At 36.6% G+C, this 15,110-nt stretch overlaps 1 protein-coding gene across 1 annotated transcript in view; it reads right to left on the bottom strand.

Moving 5' to 3' along the window:
• Positions 1–15,110, bottom strand: part of LOC145283497 (O-phosphoseryl-tRNA(Sec) selenium transferase-like) — a 37,641-nt gene that overhangs the window by 10,444 nt on the left and 12,087 nt on the right. Inside the window, exons 3-6 of the mRNA XM_080132322.1 lie at positions 14,146–14,264; positions 9,391–9,549; positions 7,333–7,486; positions 5,670–5,772 (exon numbers count right to left, since the gene is read on the bottom strand). Of these exons, the coding sequence (XP_079988448.1) occupies positions 5,670–5,772; positions 7,333–7,486; positions 9,391–9,549; positions 14,146–14,264 (535 nt within the window). The remainder of the gene's footprint in view (positions 1–5,669; positions 5,773–7,332; positions 7,487–9,390; positions 9,550–14,145; positions 14,265–15,110) is intronic.

Raw genomic sequence — 15,110 nt, 5'->3', positions numbered from 1 at the left:
CTTTTAAAATTTATAAATTTGCATTTCACATGAACTAAGTGAAAAGTGGGAGTGCTAGTGTCAGCCAATGGAAGAGGAAGGGGAAAGAGAAGGTAAGATATAAAAGGAGGGAGGAGTGTGGAAAGGAAAGGAGGAATCAAATAACCCACTTATTCCTCTTGTAGACTTTCCCTCCTCCGATCTGACCTAATCTTTTCATTCTTAATTATTTAGTTGACACTAGCATTAAACACCAACCCACTCACACCCTTATCACCATCCTCAGTCAATTTTGTCAATTTCTACATACAAATATATACATCAAAAATAAAATACCCACCTATCCCTTCCCTAACATTTTTATTAGCCTCCTCCCTCTCCTTTCATATCTTATCCTCTTTTTCTCCCTCTGCTTCTTCTCACTCCATTTCTCAGAGCTTAATACAGCACCAGCCACTCTCTAAATAAATTTTCTTCAATGTTTTTTTTTATAAATAAGCACCGGTGCTTGTACAGAATTAACCATATACTAAAAATAAAGAAAAATCTGTTTATGTACATATCCATGATGGATTCCAAAAATCATATAAATTGATCAGGAAGTTTTATTTTTATAAAAAAAGTCATTTTTAAATGAATTGAAGTTTTTTTCAAGGTCTCCATATTAAGAATGACTTTCCAAAATCTCACAAATTTTAATTATTTTGAGTTCTCTGCCTTGTTTTCAGCATATTTTCATGATAGCATCACAAGGTGAGCCACAAAATTTGTTTTTTTTTATTTAAAAATAAAACTACTTGATCAATTTACATGATTTTTGGTATATGATATTTTCTTTCCATCACAAACACCTACATCATGTAGTTTTCTCTTTTGTTTTTCGTTTTTAAAATAGGGAGAATTCTAGATAAGCACCTGGGCATGTCCTTTTCAATCCGAAACCATTTTACCATGAATAAGATCTGATTTAAACACAGAAATATTAGTGCTCTAAACATGGTTGTGTCATTATTTCAACTACTTGCTTATTTATTTATTCTGCATATATAATACAATATTAGGTATGTGTATATCTATTATCTATAAAAGTGAGAATGTATATATGTGTGAAGACACTTCTCAACCTATATACTCAACGAATTTTTGGTCTACAGACTTGAAGTTTAGTATATAGGATATTCAGACATGTGGAAAACTTTTTAATTGGTTTTCATCTGGAAAAAGGCTGCTAAGGCGTAAAAATTAATAAATTGGTATGTGGGGTTGTCGGATTTTTAGGTTTGTCAACTGTTTCACAAACGCGCATGTACAGTCATGAGACATGACAGTTTTTTTTTATATTAAGAATAAGATTTTTTGAAAACATTTTGTAAATGTCATATCAAACTGATGTAATGGTAATCATACTTGACTCACTGTCTTTAGGTTTTGGTTTCGATCTCAGCTCGAGTAGTTTTTTTTTTTTTACTTACATAATTTGAACTGTTTAGAAAAAAAACAATACTCACATACACATGCCTCAGTTTCTGTATTAATTAAAATGTATGTATGTATTTATGTATATTTTACAACCAGGCAACGCTGGGCTACACTGGTTCGTATTTTTATATTTCTATATACAAGATAATCTCCTAAACCAATAAATGAATCCTTATTAATTTTTAAATATATATTTTAAGCAAAACAGTAGCACAAGCACAGAGTTTTTTTTTATTTTAACATTTAGGATGTGCATGTATATAAAGTTAGGTCTGTGTATATGTTTTTTTTTTTTTTTTTACATGAGGGTCACCACTTATCAAGGCCCGAAGGCCACTCAGGGATCAGGGTTATTGCGTGTACAGTAATCAATGAGATAGTATTGTAGTAATCATTAGTATTGGGGGTTTTGATAGAGTATCTTACTTAAGGGGGCAGTTTGTTAGGAGTTTGTTTATGTTGGACTTGAAGACGTCCAAGTTGTAGTCAGGTGGGAAACAGGCAAGTGGCAGAGTTCCACTGACATACAGTTCTAAGAAAGAAGCTTTGCTCATGGAACCTACGTTTGGATTTAGGCACAGATAGAGAGTGGGGAAAATTATTGACAGTAGTTTCAGCCAGACGGGCGTTTCTCGTAAAAGATTGGTGAGAGGGGACGAGCGATTTGAGCTCAAAGGAGCACCTGCCATGGAAATAACGATAAAACAAAGACAGACTCGCAACGTCCCTTCTGTGGGAGAGAGGTTGCAGGGTAGAGAAAAGGGCATCCCCCACTAAACCACGAAGTCTATTTTTGTACTCTGTCAAAGCATGATAAGCTGTTTTTAGACGCTCCTACCCAGATGTGGTAGCAGTACTCCATCCTTGGTTGTACTTGGCTTTTATACAGATAGAGAATTGCATCAGTAGTGAGATATCTTCTGGAGCGGTAGAAGGATCCCACCATTTTCCCAGCGTCCCTGGCAACAGATTTGATGTACGTGTTCCATTTCAGATCAGGAGTAAAGGTCAAGCCCAGAAGCTTGTCAAAACATGGAGCCTCCCCAAGACGAGAGCCATCCATTTCAATTGATGCCAGATGGGGATCAGAGCGTTGATGATGTAAAGATAGAAGCTTGGTTTTGGATGCATTAAAAGTGACCACCCACCTCTTCCTCCATTGTACCACGTGCTCAAGATCAGAGGAGAGAGAATTAGAGAACTTTGTCATTTACGTCCTTTGATGTGTTGCCATAGATGGTCGTGTCATCTGCATAGATGTCAACGAATGATTTAAGTATGTGCTTTGGAAGATCATTGATGTAGATCAGGAAGAGAGTTGGGCCCAGGATGGACCCCTGGGGGACTCCAGCATTAATACTGTGGGCCTCTGATTTCTGCCCATCAACCACTACTCTTATGAACCTATCAGAGAGAAATGATTTAATGATTGAGAAAACATTTCCAGTAATACCGTAGCTGGAAATCTTGTGAAGTAGGCCCTTATGACATACCTTATCGAAGCCCTTTAATGTGTCAAGAGCAATTTCCCTGGAAAGGAAACCTTTGTCAAGAGATTCACTAATCCTATGTGATATAACTGTTAGCACATCTGCTGTAGATCTTGCAGAGCGGAAACCATATTGCATGTCACTAAGAAGGTTGTTTCTGCTGAGGTGGTTGACTATTTCTTTATTTAATATGGATTCCAACAACTTACTCATAACACACAGGAGACTTATTGGTCTGTACTGAGAGGGAGACGACTTTTCACCTGAATTCTTAAATACAGGGCATACTGATGAGGTTTTCCAGGGTGTTGGAAAGCACTTCTCCTTAAGGCAACGCTTAAACAGTTTTGTAAGTATGGGGGCAAGTTCTGGTTGGAGCTTTTTCAGCACTATAACTGGAATACCGTCAGGGCTAATTGCTTTACTGGAATCAAGGTTCTTGATTAGCTTGGCGACCTAATGCACAGATATTGGTATGTTGCATAGCGTGTTGTCTGTTATAGGAGGAAATACGGGGAGTTGATGGGCATTGTCGCATAGAGTAGAATTAGCTGCAAAGTTCTTTGCAAATAGTTTGGCCTTGTCTGATGCTGACGAGATGACCTCAGGTCCATTGATGATAGTTAGGATAGAACGCACGCTTCTGTTCAAGATCCTGTTTGCTATTTGCCAGAACTGGTGGGAACCAAGCCACTGCTCAGCTACTTTGGATTTAACAGACTGAGCATATAGCTCTCTTGCATGTATATTACTCTTTTACAGTGGTTGCTGGCAGTCCTGAAAGCAGCTTTAGTCTCAGTACATCTATTACGTTGGTAGTTATGGAAAAAGTGATTTCTGTGCGCGATGGCAGCAGCACATTCAGGGGAGAACCATGGCTGACTGCCAGGTTTTTGTTGGAATTTTTTGGATGGTATGAATCGGTCTATGCCTACAATTAACCATTCGGTCAGGTCTGATACTATAGAGGACACATCCTTTTTAAACATGGAATGCAGAGGTAGGTCAGATATGAATATACGGAAGCTATCCCAGTCAGCCATAGAGTATCGATATACAGTACGGTGGAGAGGTACGTCTGAAGACTTATTACATTTCATTTTTATCTTAACTGATACAACGGAGTGGTCAGAGGATCCCAGAGGAGATAGAACGGAACATGAACACAGCTCAGGGGAAGTTGTGAGGAAAAGGTCTAGAAGGCTTGCATATTGACCGGGTATATCGGGCATACGGTAGGTTCGTGAACAATCTGAGTGAGGTCATAAGCAATGGCAAAATCATGACAAAACCTCCCCTCGTCATCAGTTTTATTTAAGTGGGTCAGCCATTCCACATTATGGACATTGAAGTCACCGCAAATGTGAATGTTAGCCGAAGGATGAGCAGACAGGATGTGGTCAATTTTCTCAGATATGCTCTTAAACATAGTAACTCCGCTGTTGTGGGGGCGATAGAGGGCAAATATAAATGCAGTGGTGTAAGCTAGTGCAACCCGGAAGCACATATAAGGTAAATTAGAGTCTTCTCTGGAGATATCCCTACCACATGGGAAGCCATCTTTGATGTAGGCACATATTCCATACCCATGGCGATCTTGGGGGTCAGATTAAGATGTTAAGTTAGAGTATCCTTTAATTATGAGTTCGTCTAGAGAAGTGGTTGGCCCTATGCCAGTTTCACTTAGAAAGAATATGTCCGGTTTCATCTCCTGTAATTGTGTTTCAACCTCTGGAAGGTTGGAACGTAGACCCCTGATGTTGGAGAAGGAGACCTGGTAGTAGAGGTCTACGTTGGAGGATAGGGTTCTAGGTTTATTCGTGTTTCTTTTTTTTTTTTTTGTTTATAAAAGAGAGAGAGAGAAAGTTGATATCATCACCTATCGGCTGAAACATGCAACAGGGGTGATAACTATATTTGTTTTGAAACTAAGTATTGTGCATTGTGTCCATGTGTTCGCTACGCACAAAACTGACTAATGTATCTACACAAACCGAACATTATTAATTTTGGAAAACAGCTGCTAGATATAAGGGTGGGTAATATGTGCGATATTTAGTTATTAATTCCTTTCTTATATTCTGAATATTTCACAAAATTCAGAGATATCTGAATTTTTATGTAAGACTCCCAACTTCTTTGATTTCTTCTAGAAAATTTAAGCTTAAGGGGTCTTAAGAAATTGAAATTCAGGGAATCTTACTGAATTGATATATGGTAATGACTATGGAGAAAAGTTGGCTTGGTTGTTTTATGGCATATCAACCTTTTTCGGGTTATTTTAATGATTAGTAATTTTTGAATAAGTTTTTATGCTTTAAGTTCTTTATATATTAATGGTGTTTGGCAGATTTGGAAAAAAAAAATTGTTTTATTTTGGACTTTGTAGAGCATGATCGTTTTGCAAAAGGGAAAAGGAAAAAAAAACAATACCATCAATGCTTGCAGCATTTTTCTTTTTCAGGAAGCCACTATCTTCAGATTCTGATCTGGTAGCACCAAATACTTTAACAATATTACCACTTTGGGCCAAAGTGGACTTGGAAGCAATGGTAACCAAGGAGCAACGCCACATTATACACAGCCTCCAAATGAAGCCTCACTACTGGATGTCTTTTAGGGTCATATCCAGGACCACTGAAATTGGGGGGAATATTTATTAGTTATTAATTAAATTTCAGCAAAATCTAAGGTATGTAAACCTTTTACAATAAATCTTACCTGTTGCAAAAGATGAGTACACTTAGAAGATTGAAGTCCATAGGCATTATTAACCAAATGAGGAATGTCAGAAGTTTTACACAGCTTGGCAATTTCTTCTAGTCTGAAAAGAAAGCCATAAAGAAAACAACCATGAATTTTTATTTCCATTTCTAGCACATTACAGAATGTTACTGCTAGGTGTGAATTGTTGTTGATGGGTTGAAATGAAACAATTTTAATATTTATTACGATATACATATATATTATTATTACTACATATTACCATATATATTTAGTAAGATGATTGATAATTTATAATTCAAATTAAAATTTAAAATTAAAAATCTGTTTCATAAGAAGGAACACAACAAAGCCAATAAACTGTACGATCGTTTTGGAAACAATGTTTTTATTGAGATAGACATTAAGTCATGGACAATAATTTTAACATATAGTTTTTTTTTAAACAAAGTCTCCTCATCAGCAAAAATATTGGGTGGGTTTTTTTGGGGTTTTTTTTTATAAAAGACATATTTTTGCTGATGAGGAGACTTTGTTTCAAAAAAAAACTATATGTTAAAATGATTGTCCATGACTTAATGTCTATCTCAATAAAAACAGTTTCCGAAACGATCGTACAATTTATTGGCTTTGATTTTATCAAATAGAAGGGGTAGGGAAGTAGTTTGATGGAGGGTGGATATTTTGGGGTTTTTTTTTTTGATTAGGTTATGTCCTGTAACGAAACACATTACGTGATTTTGAAACACCTCAATGCGATTGGCTAGATTTTAATCCATGTGATACAATCAAAGCCATATAAAACTACTGAGAGGACATAAATTAACTTTACCTTAACAAAAGAAAGGTGGGTTCTCTTTATCGTACTAGAAGACTATTCACACCTGAGAATATCCTATACCTCTACAAAGCCACCATTCACCCATGCATGAAACACTTTTGCCACATCTGGGCTGGTGCGTCTACCAATAGTCTCTCACTCTTCAATAGGGTTCAAAAAAACAATTTTCAATCCAACAGGTCCCACTTTGTCAACTAAGCTCCAACCCCTGTCCTATCGTCACAATGCTGCATCTCTGTACCTGTTTTACAAATATTTTAATGGAATGTGCTCTGATGAACTCATTGCATGTGTACCCTCCTTGACATACATATCCCGACAGACCTGCTTAGCAACAAAATCTCACCCCTTCACTGTTGAGATCCCTAAATGCCAGAAAGCTTTTTATTCTAACAGTTTCTTCCCTCGAACAATAAGACTTTGAAATTCCCTTCCTGCTAGCTGCTTCCCTGACTGTACTGATATGCAAAGTTTAAATGTAATGTAAACCAACATCTTGTTTATCTTTCTTAGGCATGGTCCGAAATAGTAGTCCCTTATATCCAAATGGTGATATACCCTGTTAGGGATGAACAGGAGTAAAAAAAAAAAAAAAGTAGTAATAGCAACTTCACATACTATTGTTGCATTTTCAACATTTTAATGAAGTACAAGTTGTGTTGGTTTTAGCATCTCACCTTATCTTCTGAAAATCAAAAAAAAAAAAAAGGTAAATCTCAGTCAACAACAATTATTTCTTTTGCATCAATGCCATATTCTACATAAGTGCCGACAAATTCTAGGCAAGACATAGCCTTAAAAGAGGTAAACATTACTAACTTGTCTGGAGCCCGAGGAGCGAAACAGCTGGTTGTCGAGAGAATGCAAAGAATATTCTCTGATCCTAATTCCTGGATTTTAGCCTTGATAGCATCCATGTCTGTTCTTAGTTCATCTCCTTCAAGAACATTCTCAATTATGACAGGTTCAAAGCCTGAAAGTAAAAACCAATAACAGAATCAACATTTATTGGGATTATTAGAATAGAAAATAATAGCATCATCCTTGGAATTTTATGAAAAAGAAAAAAAATGCCATCCATGAAATTGCTAATAAAATTCACAATCCTTTCTGCAATCCAATTATATTAGGAAGAAATAAACTTCAGTCGATGCAAAACTTGTCTACCATGTCTCAGTTATGAATGTCAAACAGTTTATTTTCTATTTATAAAAATCGACCGTGTGACAAAAAAAAAACTCAGATGTTTTTTTCATGATGTAAGCATTGTGTTGACTTGAATTAGAATTTGTAAGCAGTAAGCAATAAAATGTTGAATTTTTTGAATAAACATTTATTAAAAAATTTAATATCAACTTAGTTTAGTCTTCATCAGGCAGGGAATCAATTTAATTTTTTTCTTTCCTTGTGGCATGGTGTCACTAAAAATTGAAAAAAAAAAAAAAAAAAAAAAAAAAAACTGGTGTAGACCTGAATTCGCCCCTTTCATATTCTCTTACATCTGGAGTTCTTGAAACTTAATTGATCCTAATTTCATAAATTAAATTGTATGTAATTATATTACCAATATATTAATACAAAGATAACAAATAAAAATTGGCTAGTCAAAGGAAAAGTTGACTTGTCAGCTTAAATACTATTGGGGTTTGACGTTGAAAATCTCACAAGATAAATTTACATGAATGGATTTGGTTTGATCATTTTGTTTTACAGCATATCATCCCTTTTCAGGTTATTTAATGCCGAATCGAAAGATTTTTGAAAAAGTTTTATACTTTAAGTTGTTTATATCTTAAAATATTTATTCATGGTTTTTGGTTTGATTGTTTTGTAAAGAAAACTTGTTTTTGACTTTGGAGAACATGATTGAGGAAAGGAAAAGGAAAAAAAACAATAACATCAATGTTTAATAGATTTTAGGTCAGAAAGTCAGTATCTTCAGACAGCTTAACTGGAAGCACCAGTACACATATATGAATGGACATATAAATGTAAACTCAAACTACACAATGCGCAACCTCAAAACTGATATATTCTTTTTCAGCATTGCCTCAGAATACGGACATGTTTCTTTTGTAATATTCATTATTTTGGGAGCCACAAGTAACAGAAGGAGATGAGAGTGAGGATTTAGGGTCAAAATTTACAGCAATATTTTTCTTTCAACCTTTGACATGAAACTTATTTTTAATAAGTGGTCAACGTTTATCAAGGCCCAAAGGCCACTTGAGGATTAGGATTAACGAGTTTCAAATAATGAAACAACACTGTAATGATCAGTAATGGTGGAAATTGGGTTGAATTTGATTGTTTAAGAGGACGGCTCACCAAGAACATGTTTACATTTTACTTGAAAACGATCATATCGTGGTCAGCTGGGAAGTAGTCCCACAGTACTGTGTTCCACAGAGGGGTAGTTCTAGGAAAGAAATTTTGCTCCTGGAATTTCCATTTTGTTTTAAGCAAAGATAACGAGTGAGGGAAATTGTTGACACTGGTCCTTCGTCTTTGGACTAGGATCAAAGAGTATTTAGGACAGCCACTTGAGTGAATGTGGTATTGTGGTGACTGAGATATTTCTAGTTAAAAGTAGGATAGACAGTTTTAAGTATTTGAAACCAAGGATGACCAACAACATCCCTACCCCACAATTTTGATTGGCCTTGTGCCTAATTTGTTCAATTTGTAATTTGTTTTATGTTTTGTGCAAATAAAGATTTCAAAGTGTAGTATCTGTTCTATCAATAGAGGGTATCGAAAGAGAGGAAAGTTGGAGGAGGAGGGAGAGAGGGGATGAAAAAAATCCTGCACACACACACACAAGTGAACACGCTAAATCTAGTTCGATCAAAATAGATTCCAATTAATATTACTTACCTGCCGTGACTATTGATTTGAAGCAAGACTTTTGATCGATACGTGGCCAGAGGACATATTTTGCTTTTGGACGTTGCTGTTTCATGGTCAGCATGCACAGCACAAGGGACATTCCTGTTGCTACGGGTACAACAAAGCAACTTTTCACCGAAGTTACACCTGAATAAAAGGGAAATGTATTTTTTTACGACAAAACTGTTTTTCAGTTTTTAACAAAATTATGAAAATAATAAGAGACAACACATGGAATGTATTATTTTTATATATTAGATCGCTGAAAAATTTTTGCAGATTTAAAATTTCATTTTGAAAATAAAAAACTGTTTTTAAAAATATTTATTTATAACAACCTTTGCTTTGTATAACTTGATTCGATCTGTCAATGATCTTATAAACCTAGAAACCCATCCTCCAACGTAGACCCCAACTACCATGTCTCCTTCTCCAACATTAGGGGTCTACGTTCCAAACTTCCAGAGGCTGAAACCCAATTACAGGAGACGAAACCGGACATATTCTTCCTAAGCGAAACTGGAATAGGGCCGACCACCTCCCTAGATGAGTTCATCATTAAAGGATACTCTAACTTAACAGCTAAATCTAACACCCAAGATCGCCATGGGCATGGAATGTGTGCCTACATTAAAGATGGCTTCCCGTGTGGAAGGGATATCTCCAGAGAAGACCCTAATTAACCTTATATGTGCTTCCGGGTTGCACTTGCTTACACCACTGCATTTATATTTGCCCTGTATCACCCCCACAACAGCAGAGTTACTATCTTTAAGAGTATATCTGAGAAAATTGATCACATCCTGTCTGCTCATCCCTCGGCTAACATTCACATTTTCGATGACTTCAATGTCCATAATGTGGAATGGCTGACCCACTCAAATAAAACCAATGACGAGGGGAGGTTTTGTCATGATTTTGCCATTGCCTATGACCTCCAACTTCCCCTGAGCTATGCTCATGTTCCGTTCTATCTCCTCTAGGATTCTCCAACCACTCCATTGTATCAGTTAAGATGAAAATGAAATGTAATAAGTCTTCAGATGTACCTCTCCACCGTACTGTATACCGATACTTTATGGCTGACTGGGATAGCCTCCGCACATTCATATCTGATCTACCTCTGCATTCCATGTTTAAAAAGAATGTGTCCTCTATAGTATCAGACCTGACCGAATGGTTAATTGTAGGCATAGACCAATTGATACCATCCAAAAAATTCCAACAAAACCGAACAGCCAGCCATGGTTCTCCCCTGAATGTGCTGCACACAGAAATCACTTTTTCCATAGCTAGCAACGTAATAGATGCACTGAGACTAAAGCTGCTTTCAGGACTGCCAGCAAGCACTATAAAAGAGTAATAAAAAATGCAAGAGAGCTATATGCTCAATCCGTTAAATCCAAAGTAGCTGAGCAGCGGCTTGGTTCCCACCAGTTCTGGCAAATAGCAAATAGGATCTTGAGCAGAAGCATGTGTTCTATCTCAACAATTATCAATGGACCAGAGGTTATCTCGTCAGCATCCAACAAGGCCAAACTATTTGCCAAGAACTTTGCAGCAAATTCTACCCTATGTGATGAAGGCCATCAACTTCCCATATTTCCTCCTATAACAGACAACATACTAGGTAACATACAAATATGTGTGTGTGAGGTCGCTAAGCTAATCAAGAACCTAGATTCCAGTAAAGCAACTGGCCCTGACAGCATCCCAATTATAGTGTTAAAAAAGCTTTAACCAGAACTTGCTCCCATACTTACAAAACTGTTTAAACGTTGCCTTAAGGAGAAATGCTTTCCAACACCCTGGAAAACCTCATCAGTATGCCCTGTATTTAAGAATTCAGGTGATAAGTCATCTCCCTCTCAGTACAGACCAATAAGTCTCCTGTGTGTTATAAGTTGCTGGAATCCATATTAAATAGAGAAGTAGTCAACCACCTCAACAGAAATAACCTTCTTAGTGACACGCAATATGGTTTCCGCTCTGCTAGATCTACAGCAGATGTGCTAACGGTTATATCTCTCAGGATTAGCGAATCTCTTGACAAAGGCTTCCTTTCTAGGGAAATTGCTCTCTTGACATATCAAAGGCCTTCGATAAGGTATGGCATAAAGGCCTACTTTACAAGATTTCCAGCTACGGTATTGCTGGAAATGTTTTCTCAATCATTAAATCATTTCTCTTTGATAGGCTAATAAGAGTAGTGGTTGATGGGCCCAACTCTCTTCCTGATCTACATCAATGATCTCCCAAAACACATACTTAAATCATTCATTGACATCTATGGCAACACATCAAAGGACGTAAATGACAATGTTCTCTCTGATTCTCTTTCCTCAGATCTTGAGTGCATGGTACAGTGAGGAAAGAGGTGGCTGATCACCTTTAATGCATCTAAAACCAAGCTCCTATCTTTACATCATAAACGCTCTGATTCCCATCTGACATCAATTAAAATGGATGGCTCTCGTCTAGGGAGGCCCCATGTTTTGATAAGCTTCTGGGTTTGACTTTTACTCCTGATCTGAAATGGAACACGTACATCAAGTTTGTGGCCAAGATCGCTGGGAAAATGGTGGGATCCTTCTACCGCTCTAGAAGATATCTCACTAATGATGCAATTCTCTATTTATATAAAAGCCAAGTACGTCAAAGGATGGAGTACTGCTGCCACATCTGGCTAAAACAGCCTATCCTGCCTTGACAGAGTACAAAATAGACTTTGTGGCTTAGTGGGGGATGCCCTTTTCTCTTCCCTGCAACCTCTCTCCCACAGAAGAGACGTTGCAAGCCTATCTTTGTTTTATCATTATTTCCATGGCAAGTGCTCGACTGTGCTCCAATCCCTGGTCCCCCTCTCGCCAATCTTTCACGAAAAACACCCGTCTAACTGAAACCACTGTCAATAATTTTCCCCACTCATTATCTGTGCCTAAATCAAAACGTAGATTCCATGAACAAAGCTTCTTTCTAAGAACTGCATGCCTGTGGAACTCTCTGCCGCTTGCCTGTTTCCCTCCCGACTTCAACTTGGATATCTTCAAGTCCAACACAAATTCCTGATGAACCGCCCCCTTAAGTAATGACACTTTATCAAATATCCAATACTATTACTACGATACTATCCCATTGATTACTGTACACACAATAACCCTTATCCCCGAGTGGCTTCTGGGCCTTGATAAGTGGTGACCTCCATGTAAAAAAAAAAAATACCTTGTTTATAAATTTTCTAGGTTTTAATGTGGAATATGAACCTAACTTGCATTCAATCTTCTCATGATGTTAACTGAAGACCATTGAAATGGTTTTGTAATCCTTGAAATAAGTGAAAATACAAGGCAGCTATGTGAGGAGAATATGCAGGATGGGACAAAATTTTCCGAACGCATTCTCCTAGAAGTTCCTTGGTGAGTTGTGCTATGTAAGGACAAGCATTATCATGATGGAAGATGACATCCTTTCTGTTGACTATCATGTGCACACAGTGTGATCATGTATGGTCAGCAAGAGTTGAGGACATGCGTTTCATGAAGAGAAGTGATATTAGAATGATATGTAGAACACAATACTGCAGGGAGTTTGCAAATCAAATGTTAAGAGATTTCTGTTGAGCCAACATCTTAAATAATTAAATTCTAACCAGTCTCAAGCATCATTACTAATCATCTCACCTCAGTTAGGAGTGAATCAAGTAAGTTCGGAAAACTTCTGTCATAACTAACTAGCAGAGCATTACCACTGTTGACCAAAGAAAGAGTCCATCAGGCATGTGTTGCAGTGTGATGATGTAAGCAAGTGAAGCCTAGCTAGTGAGGGTTGAGGACATATTCTGTCCCTTTACGTGCAATTGATTGAATTTCTCTTGCACTTGGTTCACCAGGTATATTTGCCAGTTTTTTAAATGATTTTTCACGAGTTCAGTTGCTCCTGTAATTACTGGAATGATGGAAATTTTCCTAAGATTCCAGTTTCTTTTCATGTCATACATAAGAACTTGGCATTTCATTATCTTTTCATTATCAGCTTTGTTTAACTCAGCATCATTGGGGACACTAAACTTCTACTAAGGTTGCTGCTTTCTCTTTCTTGTTCCATATTGCTTTGTCAAGTTTACTAGCTTCGTTTTGTATGTCGGAATTGCATGGTCATAATGGATGGTGTCTGACTTATTCCCAATTGTTCTTCAATTTAGAAGATAATGAACCTCATGTTTTCTCAGGTAAGTTTTTGGATCCGAGAAGTCCAAAAATGGCATAAGTGATTTTATCAGATTTTTAAATGGAAAATATTAAAAGAAATTTAATTATTAAAATGTCGATCAAACAACATCTCACACAATTTGCAAAAAAACAGAAAATGCTCTAATTGGAATTACATACTCAAAATTTCCAGATTTCTTATTTTTTATGATGTCCACCTGTGATGCATTGTGACAAAAAAATATCTGTGGATATGGGTTTCAAAATCTGAATGATATGCCATGGAATTATCAATGAGTTGACCTTTTGAGATGTTCCCCTTCTCCTGCAGTCTAAGAAATTTTTGCCTTTCTTACGTTTGAACTCTTATTTGATTCTTAACAGAAGGGAACATGTGCTAACAAGTTCATTTATTCTGATTTTTTTTTTTTTAAGTTTACTTGCTAAAATATGTGAATATAACAGAAAGTTCTTTGAATGTTTTTTTATTTTTTAAAAACTAATCTAAAAAAAAATGAACATATTTGTAACTTACCACAAATCTTGATCACATCAAGTGCTAAACTATTAGTGACTTTCATCAAAATACTGGATCCCGCTGCTTTGGGTTGAATAGCTGTGATGTCACCTGAACGACCAATTCCATGGCCAAGTCTGAAATTAAAAAAGATTGTAGAAAGAACATGTGAGTGATCGTCTTTTCTTCATGTGTATGCAGTGTGATGCTGCATGGAAGTAAAAACTTGGCTGATGAGAGTTGAGGACATGCGTTGAATGGAGAGAAATGATATGAGAATGATAGGATAGATGCGTAATGTGGGTGTTAAAGAGAAGCTTAGTTCTGATGATATGAGATAGATGTGTAATGCGGGTGTTAAAGAGAGGTTTAGTTCTGATGATATGAGATAGATGTGTAATGTGGGCGTTAAAGAGAAACTTAGTTCTGACAGCTTCAAAAGAAGATTGAATCTGAATAATATAAGGAGATGTGAGTAGAACAGGAGACTTCATTGGTTTGGTCACGTTAAAAGAATCGATGAGAGTTCTTGGGTTAGTTAATGTAGAACAGTTAAGGTAGCGAACTAGGTCACAGAGGAAGACCAAAGAAAACATGGGATGAAGTAATAAGAATGGAGGAGAGAAAGAGGGATAAATAAAGGTCTGGTCAGAGATGGGTCAGTTTGAAAGTCAATTTCCTGAAGTCATACAGCACATAGCAGCATGTAAAACAGACGCTAAAAATCAATGATGGAGATGATGGAAATTATAAAAATGATTCAGTAAATGGTAACATGGTGTCAAAGGTCTGGAATAGGTTTACATCATGAGTTCCATTCATTTTTCGGAAATGGTGAGTTTGCTTAAAGATTATAAATTTCATGAAAATTTTTTCAACGCGTCAGGGATGTGTGACTTGCACTTGGAATTTCATCTTTTCTTTGAATTCAGAAAACGCGAAATACTACTTTACTGAATGAAATAAAGGGTTCCATTCGAATT

Source organism: Euprymna scolopes, chromosome 8 (assembly GCF_053919585.1).
Source record: "Euprymna scolopes isolate OS-2025 chromosome 8, ASM5391958v1, whole genome shotgun sequence".
Taxonomy (NCBI): Eukaryota; Metazoa; Mollusca; class Cephalopoda; order Sepiida; family Sepiolidae; genus Euprymna; species Euprymna scolopes.
This window is presented reverse-complemented; position numbering and strand designations above follow the sequence as displayed.